At 40.3% G+C, this 16,676-nt stretch overlaps 1 protein-coding gene and 2 long non-coding RNA genes across 6 annotated transcripts in view; 2 read left to right on the top strand and 1 right to left on the bottom strand.

Moving 5' to 3' along the window:
• LOC146493661 (uncharacterized) overlaps window positions 1-16,676 on the top strand; it is a 534,640-nt gene that overhangs the window by 119,735 nt on the left and 398,229 nt on the right. The gene's annotated exons all lie outside the window — the stretch shown is intronic.
• Window positions 1-16,676, bottom strand: part of LOC146493672 (CMP-N-acetylneuraminate-beta-galactosamide-alpha-2,3-sialyltransferase 1-like) — a 96,583-nt gene that overhangs the window by 10,671 nt on the left and 69,236 nt on the right. For 2 of the 4 annotated variants that reach the window (XM_085149045.1, XM_085149044.1), the window contains exons 2-5: window positions 8,279-8,547; window positions 3,677-3,873; window positions 2,285-2,452; window positions 472-517 (exon numbers count right to left, since the gene is read on the bottom strand). In XM_085149045.1, the coding sequence (XP_085005171.1) occupies window positions 472-517; window positions 2,285-2,452; window positions 3,677-3,873; window positions 8,279-8,530 (663 nt within the window). In that variant the 5' untranslated portion in view covers window positions 8,531-8,547. Of the gene's footprint in view, window positions 1-471; window positions 518-775; window positions 1,960-2,284; window positions 2,453-3,676; window positions 3,874-8,278; window positions 8,548-16,676 lie in introns of those variants that run through there. The other 2 variants (XM_085149046.1, XM_085149047.1) reach the window with 2 other exon arrangements.
• Window positions 14,475-16,364, top strand: LOC146493675 (uncharacterized). Its single transcript, XR_014872145.1, has 4 exons — window positions 14,475-15,561; window positions 15,661-15,723; window positions 15,822-15,884; window positions 15,988-16,364. It is a non-coding gene; the product is annotated as an uncharacterized LOC146493675 (long non-coding RNA).

Here is a 16,676-nt window from a genome sequence, read left to right as displayed (position 1 = left end):
GTATGAGCGACTGTGGAAAACAATAACAATACCCGATGCAGAACAGAGTAAACAACAAATACTGCAACAAAGTAAAGGCTGAGGGGTGGGGAGAGACATTGCGAGGGAGGGGGGCATTACTGGAAAATGTGATGAAGCATATATTGCCTTTGGCTTCACCTACTCCAAAGGCATTGGGAGCACCCGCTGGGCTGTCCAAATTGGCGACAAACAGTATCCAGCATTCTTGATTTTTAGTGGGAGCATACAAAATTCTTATTTTAAAAAATTAAATTTATTCAACATGACGACGTTGATGTCGGGATTGGTTTGTGAGACCGTCTGACGCCTCTGTCTTTCTAAATGGGGGACAGTGACTGCGTGTGTCTATGTAAGCATGCATGCCTGAATTAATGGTAGCATAAAGTTATTATTGGACTTCTTGGGTATCAACATTTGCCAGTTTTGTTAAGGTAAACCTAAAATACTCACCAAATCTTTGTTAGCTATCTCTTTAGAGTTTGGAGCACCTTTTTTCCTGTTGAAAAGAAAATATATTGTTGAATTTGTTAAAGAAATTGTTTAACAAACAAATGCTAATAATTACCTAAGACTTAAGAATCACAATAAGATGTTCAGTTGTTCATAAAACAATTTATTTAACTTTTTTCCGTGTAAAAAAAAGAGTTGCTGCTAGCTATGTGAAAAACCAGAATATATCATAGGAATATATTTTAATATCAAACAGCTCTTGGGGAGTGGGGTGTCTCAAAATTGTGTTTTAATATTTCCTATATTAGCCCACTAAAAAATGTGAAAATTGTTAAAGAAAGTGGATATGCAGCTAAAAGTAATAGTATTACTGCTTCAGCTGTAAGTTAAATTACTCCCAATGGTCCCAACGGCAACTAGAGAGCAGATTTAATGGGGAGATGCAGTGCCTGTTTTAGGGAAACATGGTTTGAAGCTAACATTCTGTCAAAGGCTTGACCACACATACAATGGGACAATGCAAGATGTTCAATTCATGACCCTCAGGAAATCAAGGCATTTTTGTATGCAGAAAAAATGAAGTAGATTGTGAGAAAATGAATCAAAGATGAGCCTGGTAGAAGAATCGATGAAGAACATGTTTGTGTTTCCACTCTTTAAAGTTTCCCCATGAAACAGTTGTGGGAACACCCCAGGACAGACACAGAACCACATATGGTTTCTTTTTTGTGGGTTCAGTTACCCATACATTAGGCTGGGAAATGACATATAGGCCTGATATTGATATATCCTAATAGCTGCAGCATTGCTCATAAACTTGAGTCATCTGTGTTGGAGAAAACAAAGGATTTGTGTAGGAGATGATTTCACTGTGTCCAGTGTGTTTACCACCTTCAAATGTCTTCTCCAGCGTACATTTGTTTTCAAGCCTACAAATTACAGTGGCACTATGATCTAGAACTGGATCCACTGACACCGTAAAATCACCACCAGGGCAATATTGTGGTTTAAAGCACTTAAAAGTCTGATCATCAACATTAGGTGGATAGATACTACCCCAAATAATCTTTTGCCCCTTTATGTCAGCCAACAAAACAATGACATTTTTTAAACATTTAGTTTAGGAAATACGACAACAGAAATAGGAAAAAAGAAATCACAAATACAAAAAACAAAAACAGAAATAGGAAAAAACATGATTCATATAATACTGATGATGGGCTAATAGTTAGGCTAACACACTTGCCTTTCATCTTTTCTTTCCTCACAAAACCGATAGATCCTCCACTTCTTTTAAGTATCTTCCAGCGCAATACTTAGCATATTTTGGTTACTGCAAATTGTCTCCCCAGAAACACTTCCCTGGTGTTTTTGGAAATCTGTTTTTTCCTATTTCTGTTTTTGTTTTTTCTATTTCCGTTGTGTTTTGTTTGCTTTTGCGGTGTTTTTCTCATTGCTGGTGTTTTCTTAAGTTGCAGTCCATTTGGCCTGTCGGGGCCACCGTATAAATGAGTTTAAGGGCCAAGAAAGAACATTAAAATATGTCATTTGAATGCCAAACAAAATATACACCATCGATCTGAGACCTTTAAGGTTTAACTAAATTTTGAACCTTGTTTAATTTGCTTGTTCAAACAGACGAACCTGGATTGCACCTTTACTTATAGTTAGCTAAGACTGCGTTGCAAAGCTATTAAAATCTGAAATTTCATAATGCCATTCCAGTACAGTTGCAGTACAGTTTCTAGCAACATAAGTTTTAAAAGAAATTGAAATATAATTAAAGTGAAGACAGAAACCATGTTTGGCCTACCCTGGAATTAATGACTTCAGAAGCCACAAAAAGTCAGGTGTTTTGAATGGAAAAAACAAAAGATGAGTGGTGTTGTCCAATCTAGTAGAACTTTCTGGATACATGACATGATAAGTTGTTTTAGTTCCAACATCTCTTTCAAAACCTTTGGTCCTCCCACGGTTGACTCTAAATAGTACAGAGGGATATATAAGTTTACATATTTAGCATTTTAGACACATTGTAATTTACATCACATTATATGTATAACAAAACATAACAAAACTTAGATTTTTTTGTGACATGAATCTAGGCTTTTCAGGTTTTGTCAGTGAACAGTGCTGTTGAAATTAGCTTTTGTGTTTTGTTTTTGTGTAATGATGGTTATAATGTGTGGGGATTATATCATTTTATATCATTTTATATCATGTTGATTCTTTTCTATCTTTTATTAAGCTTTGAGCAATGGCATTTGATTAAACATTTATTCCATGTATTAAATATACAGTTTCAATCATGTTATTAACACACATTGCATTTGTGCTCATGATAGAGTTAAGCATACAGTCTAATGAAGGTTAAAAGCGTCGTTCAGAGTTATGTCTGAACTGATATATTGATGAAATGACTTGAATGCTGTGAATGAATGCCTAACATGCTTACATACACATAGACATGAAGTATAATTTTTAGGGTAAAGGTGAAAGACATCTTGCTTTGTCTCTGCTTGGCAACTAGTGATCCGGGATCTACAGGAAGCATCTGGAGGAGCCAGACAACCATATAGGGAAAAATGCTGTTAAACACGGAAACTTGTTGAACTGTCGTTAATGATAACCTATACATGTGATGTTTTGTCTAACGCGAGAAGGTGTCATGGTCCCTGTGTCTGCCCGGCTGACTCAGGTGGGCTACATATGTTTCTTGTTTACATCTACCTCTCTCACGCTTGCTGTGTCTCACCGGAGCGGAGCTCATTGCGGGCTCCCACCCCTGGCCCTCGCACCTGAAGTTAATCACACACCTGTGGCTCGTCGCCTAAACTCATCCAGTACTTAAGGCAGTGGCTGGAAACATCTCATCGCTGGACTATTGAGTAACCTCGGTAGTAAGCTCCAGAGTACTAGTCTCGTGTTGCCTTTTCGTATCGCTGACCCTTTGGATTAATCACTTGTTGTCTGTAAACAGGAATTCCGTTTCCCTGGAACCCTTGGTGTGCAGGCTGCTGGTGTGCTGTGTTTTTTGTGAAGTCCCTTGTGTGTGAAGAGCTCCTTTCCCGGATTTCCCTGTGACCTGGATTCCCCCCACCCTCTCAGTTGTATATATTTGCACCTGGTGTTGTATAGTAATAAACGGAACTGTATTCTAGCTGCCTTGTCTGCGCTTGAGTCCATCCCACTTCGTTATTATTACCTTATCACAATATCATGGAAATCAATCAGGGGTCCATACTGAGATCCTCTCAAATTTCCAGAATTCCCCACCACTGCACAACTCCTGCAGCGATCAGGGCGAGGTTCTTCAACATCTGCAATGGGTGTTATTGTCTGAAACACACGTTCTAGTGTTTTATTGTAGACAGTGAAGTTTTGTTTTTCCCTCTGTAAGGGCTGAGAAAAAACAATAAAGTTAAAGATAAGTTAACATTATCCCTGCTAATGACAAAATATCTGCACTGTCTTGGAGCAACTGTGCGCAATAGTGTAATTCCCTTAGGGATTAATAAAGTGTTCTGATTCTAAGTATTCCAATCATACAATATTGTTAAAAAACAAACTTTCTGACTTTTGTCACAGAAACACAATATTCTAAAAATCATGAAATCAATTCAGTTTGATTCAATTTCAGATAGATAGCACCAGCATCTATTTCTAAGTGTCTTCAAGGATCAAACATATGCACATTTGTGTTATTAATTATTAAGATATGTCTGTGAAGTTTCTCAATCATCCAGGTCATCGTAGTCTAAGGAGCTTGGGGGGGAAAAGCATCTTTGATTTCTTTGAGTTGGTTGAAAACATTTCACTTCTCATCCGAGAAGCTTCTTCATTTCTAGGGTCAAATGGTGGAGAGTCCCAGATTTAAGCCCTGTGGGAGTGTCCCCCAAGAGGGACATGGACCCCCTATTGATCCTCTACCTAATCACACGAGCCAAGGTGTGAAAACGGGTGTAGGTCACAATCAGCCAAGAGCTCATTGTGAAGCCTAACCCCACCCTATCATGTGCATTCCTGAGTGGGCGTTAAGGTGTCTGGGAAGGGATCTCAAAACTGGATTATAGATGGTAGACAGTTGGTGTCGTGAGCCACCGCCTCTGTTCAAAGATGGTCTCTCATAGTAGACATAGTTTTCCTGTGTGGTTTTCTCAAGTCTCCCTGCATCTCCCCTTTAAATGGCCTGTATTTGTATAGTGCTTTACTAGTCCCTAAGGACCCCAAAGTGCTTTATACATCCAGTCATCCACCCATTCACACACACATTCACACACTTTAGGTACCACCTTTAGGTCTGTTGTTATTAGTTGTCTCCAGTTTAGGTTATCCTCAGGTTCTGTTTCATGCGCACTGTATTTCTGTTTATTTCACTTCCCTAATGAAACTCCCTTGCATCTGAAAGCTGTCTGCATCTTGGGTCCTTCATTAAAATCCACATGGCTTGCCCCATGAGCCGTGACAGTACGAACCAGCCACCGTGGACCCCACTGCATTTAATCCATCCGAGGAGCTCCAGATGGACGTCATCTACTCCGTGGAGCGGCTAATCAATCTGTCCCTTTAGCACAAGGGGACAGCTATAGCTAATCGGCTACAGCAATTAGTTTCCGGTCTCCCCTGATTGCTCAGCTCACTTCATCCGCTTGCACAGGATTTTATTCTGAACGAGCTTCACCTCTGCTCCCCGGGCACTACCACTCACCCAGCCACTACCGCTTTGCTGCTCGGCCCGTCAGTCCAGCCTTCAAATGGGAAGTGGTGCTAATACCGTTGATGCCCCTCACCACAGTCGGACCCCTGCCTTTAGTGGCACTTCGAGGGTACAAGGGACCCGTCCAGCCTTCGCTCATCTCCACTGTAGGGTCCGAGGGGCCACTTAAGCCTTCGCCTGTCTCTGCTGGAGGGTCCGAGGGACAGCTCTGCTGGAGGCAGATGGCTAAGTAAGGGCGCCCTCCGTTTGCGAGGTGCGCCTGCTACTTGCAGCACAGGGAGGACAGGGCCGGGCAGCGGGGGATTCTCTGGCTTGCTTGAGCGGCATCTAATAACCAACTCGCAAAATAAAACAAAATAAAAACAAACCAACAAACACGAAAACACCAGACATTATGATACAGACTTATTATTTGAACTGATGTTTTTTTGAAATTCTATACGCGAAAAATGAGCGTGAGAGCCCTTGGTGCGCCTGCTCGCTGCTGAAGTCAAAGTAAACTTTATTTTCATCTCCGCTACATACAGTACAGTATATAGAGAGACGAGACGATGAGGCTCCAGTTACAACTGTGCAAGTAAACGAACAATAAATATAAGAAGAGCTAGAAAATAAATATACGCTTTAGGGCTAAATCCAAGCCCATGATGTATTCATGATTTGAATCCTGGGTTGTGCGAGATCCCAGAAACAGTTTTTTTTAAGTGAATTTTGCCCTTGACTTTTACAAGACCTTTCAGGAAGCCAAAGTTTTTCACATCTACTGGAAGATCAGGCAAACACAATTGCCTCGAATTTCAGTAAAAAAAAAAAAATGCAATTCCCACTGCTCCTGAAAGCTGCGGCTCTCACCATCAACCTTTCTCTTTTTTTGTACAGTCGCCATGGCAGTAAAGAGCAGAGAAGGGCTCGCAGCACAGGTGCAAGTAGCGGGGAAAAAATGTGCTGCCACCATGTGGTGAAAAAAGGAATTACACCTTTAAAGTCATGATTTATTTATTCAGACTTAGAAAGTGAGCCATAAATTATACATAATTAGACTGAAACTGTGGGCCACTTGAAATCTGACGGACTTTGGACATGCCTGGTTTATTAGGTGGTATTGTAGTGATTCTCTGGTTGGGAAATGGGTGTTCATTAGTTGTGCAACGGATCACGGTTGATCCGTAATCCGAACCGATCCCACTCCACGGTTCGGTACGCACGTGATCCGAAGATTCGAAAAAGAAGAAAAAAAGTATGCGTATGGTGCGCGTGGTGGGTCTGTCAAGCAATAGTTATGGCCAGTGCCAGCAGAGGAGTTTGCAGTATTTAAGCAGCCCTTTGCTGCCCAGTACGACCGGGCTAAAGCTATTACAGAAGCTATTGGGGTGTATAGCTGCAGACGTTGTGCAAAACAAGGGGTTTAAACTATGATGAACGTGCTTGAGCCACGCAGTGATATCCCGTTGCACGTCCACTTTAGTGGCAAGATCGTTCCAAGCATGTATGAGCAGGAAAAGATTTAAGTTATGGCTGAACTGTCCCAGGCATCTTTTGTTGCTCTAACTACTACAAATGGGTGGACCTCCAGGGCAACGGAGAGCTACGTGACCGTGACAGCTCATTATATCACAGCGGAGTGCGATATAATGAGCGGCATGTAATATTGTAGGGTCTACCATACAATATAAAGCGCCTTGAGGCGACTGTTGTTGTAATTTGGCGCTTTATAAATAAAATAGAATTGAATTGAATTGAGTGGTAGAAACAAAGCCCTATACTGTATCATTTTTTTTTTAATAATTGCGTGGAATGAGTCTTGAGTTGAATGTTTTTAGCACGCAAAAAATACTTCAATAAGTAAATGTTCAATTTTTGTCTTTTTTCTTTTTTGCTGATCTGAAAATTGATCTGATCCGTGACTTAAAACCGTGATCCGAACCGTGAGAGCGGGGGGGGGGGGGGGGGGGGGAGTCTCCAGAGGGAGTGTTCGCCCAGTCGCCAATCAGGCTAGGACCGCCACTGCCTGTAGGGATGAGTTGAACTGGCTTGGGATATCAACCTGTTACCCAGAGTAACCTCACACTGTGCGAAAATGGTATTTAAAGGATAATTGATAACAACAACCAGGGCATCAGGGGCCAGATCAGAGTCATCACTGTTCATTATTTTCAATCTTAAACTCAGTTGTGTGTCAATTAAATCCAGGTAATGCAAGCCATTTCCAGGCATGGACTCTTCAGTTATGGCTGAAACATGGAGCATCTCCATGTAACATTTCTTCTCAATTGAAAACAGGGTGAGGGGGGCTGTGAAGAGATCCTTTTAACACGTTTTTACACACACACGCACGCACGCGCACACACACACACATACACACACACACGCACGGGTCCCCAAAAACAGTTGTCTAAAAAGGATGTAATTTTTTTGTTAAAAAAGTAAACATTTTGGCTTTAAAATCCAAACATCCTATTCATCATCCTATTATATCACCAAACTTCCACCATACTTCCATGATTATATGGAAGTGTGGTGATTATTTATATTGTTTATTATATAATTTTATGATATTCATAAAAATTATGACTGTTGTAAACCTTTATTACTTCCTTTATTACTTCTTCTGTCATACATCATTTGACGGCGGGTCATAAATGACTAGTTTGATACAAAGTACCTATTATCCCTCCAATTGGATACTTCCAATAGGATTAAAATCTGGGACTCTCCACCAGTTGCTCTTAGAACTGAAGAAGCTTCTCAGATGAGTGGTGAAACTTCGTTTTTTTTCTTTTGTCATTTTAAAGATATCTATATAAGTAATTGTATTTTACAATTCTTCAGCCAGTTAGAAATACGGGTTGCGAGGATAAAGAGTTGAGTATACATAAAAGAAAAGAAGATAAGTGTAAAACAAGGTTTTTTAAACGTATCTAATTAGTGTAGTTTGTTTTTTGGGTGGAGGTTGCACAGACTTGAATATACTACTTTTGCTGTACCAGTAAACACAGGTGTCATAAAATAAACAAGGGATGGGCAGTTAAAATAACTTTAACATAGCCACAGTTGGACAAAGTTTTATTGTAATATGTTTTCATTATTTACCTTCCACCAGTTGAAATCTTCCTCCGAGGGTTTATGTTTCTGTGACATAAAAGGTTTAGGAGATTCACTAATGATGTAATTAAACCAAGGATCACTGTCTGTTAGACATTTGTGACAGGCACAAAGTCTTGACTCCTGATGACAGAAGGTATATCCAGATAAATTCCATAAAAGGATGGAGACCAAAACAATTGCTGTGATATTCAGTAGTGTGGAAATGTGCACTCTGCATTTTCCCCTTTTGAAATACATCTTGATGGAGTTCCAATCTGTGAAGAAATACAATGTGAGCGAATGTGAAAATTAGCACTAAGCCTTTAAGAAAACAGTAACAGAAATGATAACTCTTTAATTAAAATTATTTAAAGTTTGCAACATATTAAGAGCACTGCACTGGAAGGCAGAAAAATCAGATAAACATAGAAGGTTTAATGTCCTCTTGTATTTATGGTATTTGCACAGATAGCATTTACCAGCATCAACCAGCTGCTATATTATGAGCACATCACGTTGAATTAAATAGCATGACAGCCAACGGAAAGGACACACAGAACTTAAAATACTTTCAGAGTCTGTCAGTTGGTGTATTTGCATGAATTACTTATGCCATTGTTGTATTAGCCTATCTCTGTTGCTGATGAATAACCTAAAATATCATGTCTAATATATATATATATACATATATAATTTTAAAAAATTCCCCACTCGCCCCTGTGGGCGGTCAATCCTTCAAGCTCGGGTCCTCTACCAGAGGCCTGGGAGCTTGAGGGTCCTGCGCAGTATCTTAGCTGTTCCTAGGACTGCGCTCTTCTGGACAGAGATCTCTGATGTTTTTCCCGGAATCTGCTGGAGCCACTCGCCTAGCTTGGGAGTCACTGCACCTAGTGCTCCGATTACCACTGGGACCACCGTCACCTTCACCCTCCACATCTTCTCGAGCTCTTCTCTGAGCCCTTGGTATTTCTTGAGCTTCTCGTGTACCTTCTTCCTGATGTTGCTGTCATTCGGAACCGCTACATCGATCACTACGGCCGTCTTCTAATACTTGTCTACCACCACCATGTCCGGTTGGTTGGCCACCACCATTTTGTCCGTCTGTATCTGGAAGTCCCACAGGATCTTAGGGATCTTAGCTCGGTCATTCTCCATCACCCTTGGGGGCATCTCCCATTTTGACTCCGGGATTTCCAGGTTATACTCAGCACATATATATATATATATATATATATATATATACATACATATATATACATACATATATATACACATATACACACACACACATATAGTGAGAGAAGAATACATTTGGGAAACAGAATTTCTACAATTCTGTTACTGTTAATTGTCCTCTCTGCAGTGTTTAAATGCTTACATATACACAGACAGTTACTGTCCCTCCACACATACGACTTAGTTCTGCTTCTATGCCCCAGCTTTGTTTACTATTTCCCACCGAGGCTTCTAGACTTCTGATATAGCGCCACCTGCTGCTTTGGCATGTTCCTAGCAGCGTTTTCCTTCATTTCTGCCTTTACGTGTGGACGGAATTATTTTTTAAAACGAAAACGGAAAATCTCAGTTTTCAAAAATACCCGTGTACGTGTGGACATAGCCTAAGTCAAGAAGAACCTGTATGATACATCTATCAAGCTATCTATGTAGCTATCAACAAAAGAGGAACTTTTCAAAAGGGGAGGGAGGGGTTATGGACTATGTGCAAACAGTTATTGGGGTTGTGTCTGACTTGTGAATTGCCACACAACTGTTGCACAGAATTTAAATGTTTTATGTAAACCCACAAAACATACACACACAAATATACATACATACGTATAAATATATAATCTATATATTTATACGTGGAAAATTGTTAATTGTCCTAAAAAAAAGTCCAGGGTAACTTGGTGTTACCCTGGACAAGATTATATTGTCCTCCCCAGCTTGTTGAATAGTGAGGGGGGCTATTTGATGAAAGCACATTGTTGTTAATATTGGGGTCGATTTTTAATTGTTGCGACGCATGTTTGAAGTTGGTGGGATATGTGTGTTTGTTACGTCAGCCAAGAAAAAGAGTTTAGGTTAGGATATTTGGTTAAGGGATGGATTTATCCCTGTATTGATTAGCAGAGTTGGACTCGGGCATCAGATAATAAACTGGTGGTTAGAGTCCACAGTGATGCTTTTAAAATGATTTAAATTACTTAGGACGGGAACGGCAATTCCTAGGAGTGTGGCAGCGACTGGTGATCGTGGACACATGGTCATCCCTGGCGATATCCAGTTAGCCCGGTTGGTAACCGCGGAACTTCGGGCACCCGTTAAAAACCAAGTGGCCATTGACCACTTCCGTACTGCGCTTTATGACCGACAGGGGCGGGGCCTCGGGCATGACCATTTCAACGTAGCTGACAAGTGAGCCTTAAGTAAAGCTTTAAGGCGTAAGTTTATACGCCTATAAGTGGGGCTTCCTGTCGAGCTGCGGGAAGCGCTTATAAATTAATATAGCGCTTAGAGATTGGGCCGCTGTACCGGACAGATGACAGCTGTAATTGACCAGCAAGGTGGGCGAACCTGGGCTTAGAGGCTTTTAAAATAGTCGAAAAGTTAGGTGTACCGGTACTAAGGTTTTGAACATGAAGTGAAGATGTGATATGGTAATGGAAATAATTTATCTTGGCAGTCAGTGGCAGTCTTTTGTTATATATAAATGTGTGAATGTATAAGTGAAGTGTAAAATTGTTATTTGGATGAATGATTAAAGATGTACATTGTTTTGAGAGAAAAGGCGGTGTGTGTGTGAGACGATGATGAAAGTATTGCGTGGATGATGCTACAAAACTGAGCTGAAAGAATGGTGATATGTGTGGAAAATTGTTAATTGTCCTGATGTCTGAAAGAGCTTTGCTGAGCACGCTGAAGATTTTGATGTGAATCCTGGCAAATGAAAGAGCTTAGTATATTGAAGTGTGTGTGCGTGTAATAAGGGTGCATTGTTTTTAGATCAAGACTTAGCAGAATTACAGAGGGTTTATAGACTGTAAATATAGACAGTAAATACAACCCCCCCCCCCCCCCCTCCGAAAAAAAAACAAAAAACAAGAGTTCGATTAGCCTGTAGAAACAGGAAGGAGAGAAACAGAAAAACATGAGTCTCTGTGGCTGTGTGTGTGTGACAGGAAGCTGCGTGTGTGACAACTTGCATGCTCATAAAAGGACACTGGCTGATGCGCGTAGTGTGGGTCCAGAGAGAGACTTAGGTGCACTCTTCTCAACCTGAAAACGTGAGTACAGTGGCAAAAGCATAGATTAACAGAATTGGGAGGAAAAAAGGCCAGGCTTTGGCTTAAAATTTGACAGCTTCACCTCTCATTGTCTCCTTATCCTGAGAAGAAGCTTAAAGGACAGTCAATCTCCTGATGAAGACAGAAGAAAGACAGAACACCGTGTACTTGAAGAATTAACAGCAAGCAAAAGATAGTGCAACTAAACTATAAGACTCCAGCAGTAGCAAGTAAGAAATCATGTGATGGAACATGCCCTGTGAATTACAGGCTGTGGAGAACAGTGGGATAAATAACTGTGTGAAAGCACTGGACAGTACTGGAGTTTCATATTTGCCATGCTTGGAGTAATCCTCAAAGAAAAGACTGAAAAGATTAAGAGAGAAGCAATGGAGAGAAGAAAGAGCTGATTTGGGCCTGTGTTGATTTGCGAGGCCACACAGGAAACTGTGAGAACAGAGGTGAACCTGGACATTATATAGTGAATGCATATGGGAAAATTGGATTGAAGGTGGAGACTGAACTCATGAAGGTTTAGAAAGGTTCACCACATCACAACAAAGAGGTTAGAAAAAAAAGGTTAAAAATAAAGATTAAAAGAAAAAGAGAGAAATTGACTAACCAGTACATTAATGAATAGAAAACACACATATACAAATTGTTACATGCAGTAGTGGTTTTTGATACGGGCGACACGGGCGGTTGCCCGGGGCGGCAAAGAAAAAAAAATTGCTCGTATTCATGCTGCCCCGACGTCATGCCAGCGCATACTGGGAATGGCATAGGCACCGATCGGTTTTCTATCGCCATTTGCTAGGAGTAAGGGCGCCCTCCGTTTGCGAGGTGCGCCTGCTGCTTGCGGCACAGGGAGGAGAGGGCGGGGTGGTGGGGGATTCTCTGGCTGGAGCAGCATCAATTAACCAACTCGCAAAATAAAAACAAACCAACAAACACGAAAACACCAGACATTATGATACAGACTTATCATTTGCACCAATGTTTTTTTGAAATTCTGTACGCGAAAAGTGAGCGCGAGAGCCCTCGGTGCGCCTCCTTGCTGCTGAAGTCAAAATAAAACTTCATTGTCATCTCCGCTACATACAGTACAGAATATAGAGAGACAAGACGATGAGGCTCCAGTTACAGCAGTGCAAGTAAACAAACAATATATATAAGAAGAGTAAGAAAATAAATATACACTTTAGGACCAGGGGAAAAGGGATCAATAACAATTTAAAATTTATATTTTACAGTTTGATGATTTAAATAGAAATAATATTATTTCTATCCAAATAGAGCACATTTCATTCATAATGTTGTAAATCCAAGCCCATTGTGTATTCATGATTTGAATCCTGGGTTGTGTGAAATCCCAGAAATACACCTTAGACAAAGTGAATCTGTGAACTAAGGTGTAGGTCTGTTAGGTTATGTTGTGGCGATTCTCGGGTTGGGGGATTTTTGTTCATACTGGAGTGCAAAATTAAAACCAATGGAAGATGGACAAGAAAAGTTCAAAGCCATCAGGTGCTCAGTTTAGAAAAAAGAGAAAAGAAGAGGAGGAGAAACGAGCAAAAGATACAGGTAAGCAGATGTGTCATTGGCAGGTCATGTATCCTGAAACAATCAGAATCAGAATACTTTATTAATCCCTAAGGAAATAACGTGGATTACAGTTGCTCCAAGAAGAAATGGTAAAAATAGTAACAGACTAAACTCCAAACATTATGTTACAGATTTTAATATTAATTAGTCATTATCAATTGTTGATTTGTCCTGTTCTCATTGTATGATGAATTATGATGGCTGTTTGGTAGCCGTTTGCATACTATGCATACTCTCTCTCTCTTCATGTGTGTGTGTGTGTTTCTCTGGTGAAATTCAGTATGGTTCCGACAACAGTTTTATGTCAATGGACAATCCTTAATATGTGTGTGTGTGTGTGTGTGTGTGTGTGTGTGTGTGTGTGTGTGTGTGTGTGTGGTGGGGGAGGGGGGGCGCCAGAGGGTGTGTTCGCCCAGGGCGCCAAACAGACTGACATGCGTCACTAAACCTGACAAGCGAGCTCTAACTCCTGTTTGAAGACAAGGGATGCTGTTATTTAAGGTGGGAAATCAAAACTTTGGTTAGCAAACTTGGGAAAGAGAAAACTGACTGCTTAAGTGGGAAAATTGTGAAGGAGTCTGAAACACTGCAAAAAGAAACATATACAAAATCGAACACACAAACAGAAAATGAAGTTAGTGTTAACACACAGGTGTTGTTTCTAGGCAGCTCTGAATGGAGCCAGGGGTTTAAAAGATTTAACATGATGATTAAACTGATTTTATTCCTAAACACAGGTTTGGAGGCCCAGAGCAAATGTACCCAAGGGGAGAATTGCTGAGGGTTTTAGAGAAATAATTTGACTAAGCCTTTTCTATTCATTTTATAAGAGGTGGTGAAGTGTTTTCAGTATTTTGAGTTTCAGTAGCTGGTCTTTAGTGACACACGGAGTGTGCCAAGAAGGGGTGATTTTGGGTTTAATTTGAAATAAGGGGTTTTGTGATCATGTTATGATTTTCTGGGTGTTTGATAATTTAGCTACAATAAAACTTACTCATAAGTAATTGCTTTTATGCTTAAACTTAATTGATTGAAAATGCTTGTTTTGTTTTCTCTTTGATTTTATTAGCAGAATAAGTAAAGGGTCAATGTAAAAACAAAATGCTTCTAGACACAGATAACATGAAGGTTCACTTGTACCAACAGTTTTTTTACAGTTTGCACGCTTACTGACACAGACATTTGATTAGTTTCTGGGGTAGAGGTGAAAAACTGTTTTCTTTGTCTTTGTTTAGCAAGAGTAGTAATACACCTGCACTTTTTTTGCCCCCCCCCCCCCCCCACCCCCCTCACCCCCCACCCCACACCTCCCACCCCACACCTCCCAGACATTGAGGAAACAGGACCTCCAGACTAGGTGTCTTTTGTCTCTTCGAGAACTCTGGGAAGTAGCTTGGGGAGTGTGAACCTTAAGGTGTGAAGCAGTTGTGTACTGAGGCTAGACTAATTTTATAAATCTGACAATATCTCAGCTTGCTGCGATGCATGCAATTTATTTTGAAAACGGCACAAGTGGGAATTTCTTCCGAATGGGTAATGTCGGCATGTTCACAAGCGTTTTATTTAATTTAACTAGTTTTCTTTCCAGGGTTGATGCGATCATTTTATTTAAAAATCGGGATTTCGCAATGTTGAACTAAGACTTTTGTCTCTTCGAGAACTCTGGGAAGTAGCTTGGGAGTGTGAACCTTAAGGTGTGAAGCAGTTGTGTACTGAGGCTAGACTAATTTTATAAATCTGACAATATCTCAGCTTGCTGCGATGCATGCAATTTATTTTGAAAACGGCACAAGTGGGAATTTCTTCCGAATGGGTAATGTCGGCATGTTCACAAGCGTTTTATTTAATTTAACTAGTTTTCTTTACAGGGTTGATGCGATCATTTTATTTAAAAATCGGGATTTCGCAATGTTGAACTAAGGCAAACCTGTCTAGACAAATGGTAGGGGGAGGGTGGGGTGTAGTAAGGTTGATGGTGGGAAACAGGACCTCCAGACTAGGTGTCTTTTGTCTCTTCGAGAACTCTGGGAAGTAGCATGGGAGTGTGAACTTAAGGTGTGAAGCAGTTGTGTACTGGCATTGTTCCTGGAGAAGGTATTTAACCGAGACCTATGCGAAGCTCAGGGTGAACTCAGCATTCGTCGCGACAACATCACTTTCTTTGAGACCATCAAAACTATCATCGTTCTTTATAACATGGACATCTTAAGCGGTAAGTAAAACAAAACCTATTATTGTATTTTTAAAAGTGTTATGTTAACATATTATAGGATATTCAAACTATCTTTTTCCTAAAACAAAAGCTTAATTTTCAGGAGTTCGGGAGAACGGCACAGCACCCTTTTCTTTAGAAACGGGGGATTTTAAAGATGGAACAACATCTCTAACAGGCACAAGGTGTGTACAGAATTACGCGATTTTTAATCGTATGTATGTTTTAAGCTTGCGATTGTTTTAAATTATATAATAACAGAGTTTTTCTTTGATTTGTTCCAGGGTTAACAAACTGAGCAGGAAAACATTCAGACACCGCGACCACAGAGCCCATCCTTACAAAAGGTATGTATACAACGGGGTGTATAATTGTGTATTTAAAAAACAGCAAATGGGTTTAAACAATTCCAAATGTTCTAAAACCGACCGTTTTACACATACAGAGCCACGCCAGAGAACCTTATGTGCGGAGAACCAGGGCCGTCAGGAATAACGCACACTACAAGGTATATATATAAATTAGATAAAAAGAGATAGAGAGGGAGACACGCTTATTCTGTTTGAAATGGGTGCTTGTATAAATGTTTTAACACATATCTATCTTCACAGACTGCAGCACAGTACCCCTCCACATAATGATCAGGACACCGTACTCCAGACGTTTTTGGAATGTTTAAGCAGTATCGACCTCCCAGAACAACAAAAACCTGGAGCTTTGTGCAACAGTGGAGAATCAGAAGCGATCTTCATCAGCGGTCCTGCAACACCCCCGAGTGAGTGCTTGCCTCGTGATTTCTCTGATGTTTTTGAATACAGTATATCAGATTTCGATCTTGTTCATATACCCACCCCACCAGAATGTGTCAGAAATAGCATTGATTCACACGTAGATTTTGAAGACGACGGTATAACAGACTCTCAAATATCAGCGGCGTATGATGCTTACATGAAGGTTTCAGACGCTCAACCTGTTGAACAGAGTCATATAGCTTAATGAAGCTATATGACTATCAACTCTATATGAGTTGATAAATTCTGTTTGATTGAAGCTAGACTCAATCAATACCACCAAGAAGCACAGATACAAAACCAACAGTTTATCAAATTCATAAAAAAAGTGTGTAGTACATTAGACATCATCTGCAGCAAAATTTCAAGTCCCTGACTTTTAAAATCCAGACCATGGACCCTCCAAATAAATTATTTAAACATAATAACGGAACCTCCAGTCCTGTTAGATGTTTTGACTTAGAGGCTTTTATGCAGTGGGCTGAAGAAACAGATAACAAATTAGACAA

Source organism: Neolamprologus multifasciatus, chromosome 22, assembly GCF_963576455.1.
Source record: "Neolamprologus multifasciatus chromosome 22, fNeoMul1.2, whole genome shotgun sequence".
NCBI classification, from domain to species: domain Eukaryota; kingdom Metazoa; phylum Chordata; class Actinopteri; order Cichliformes; family Cichlidae; genus Neolamprologus; species Neolamprologus multifasciatus.
Note: the sequence above shows the minus strand (reverse complement) of the source record. Positions and strands in the feature narration are given on the sequence as shown.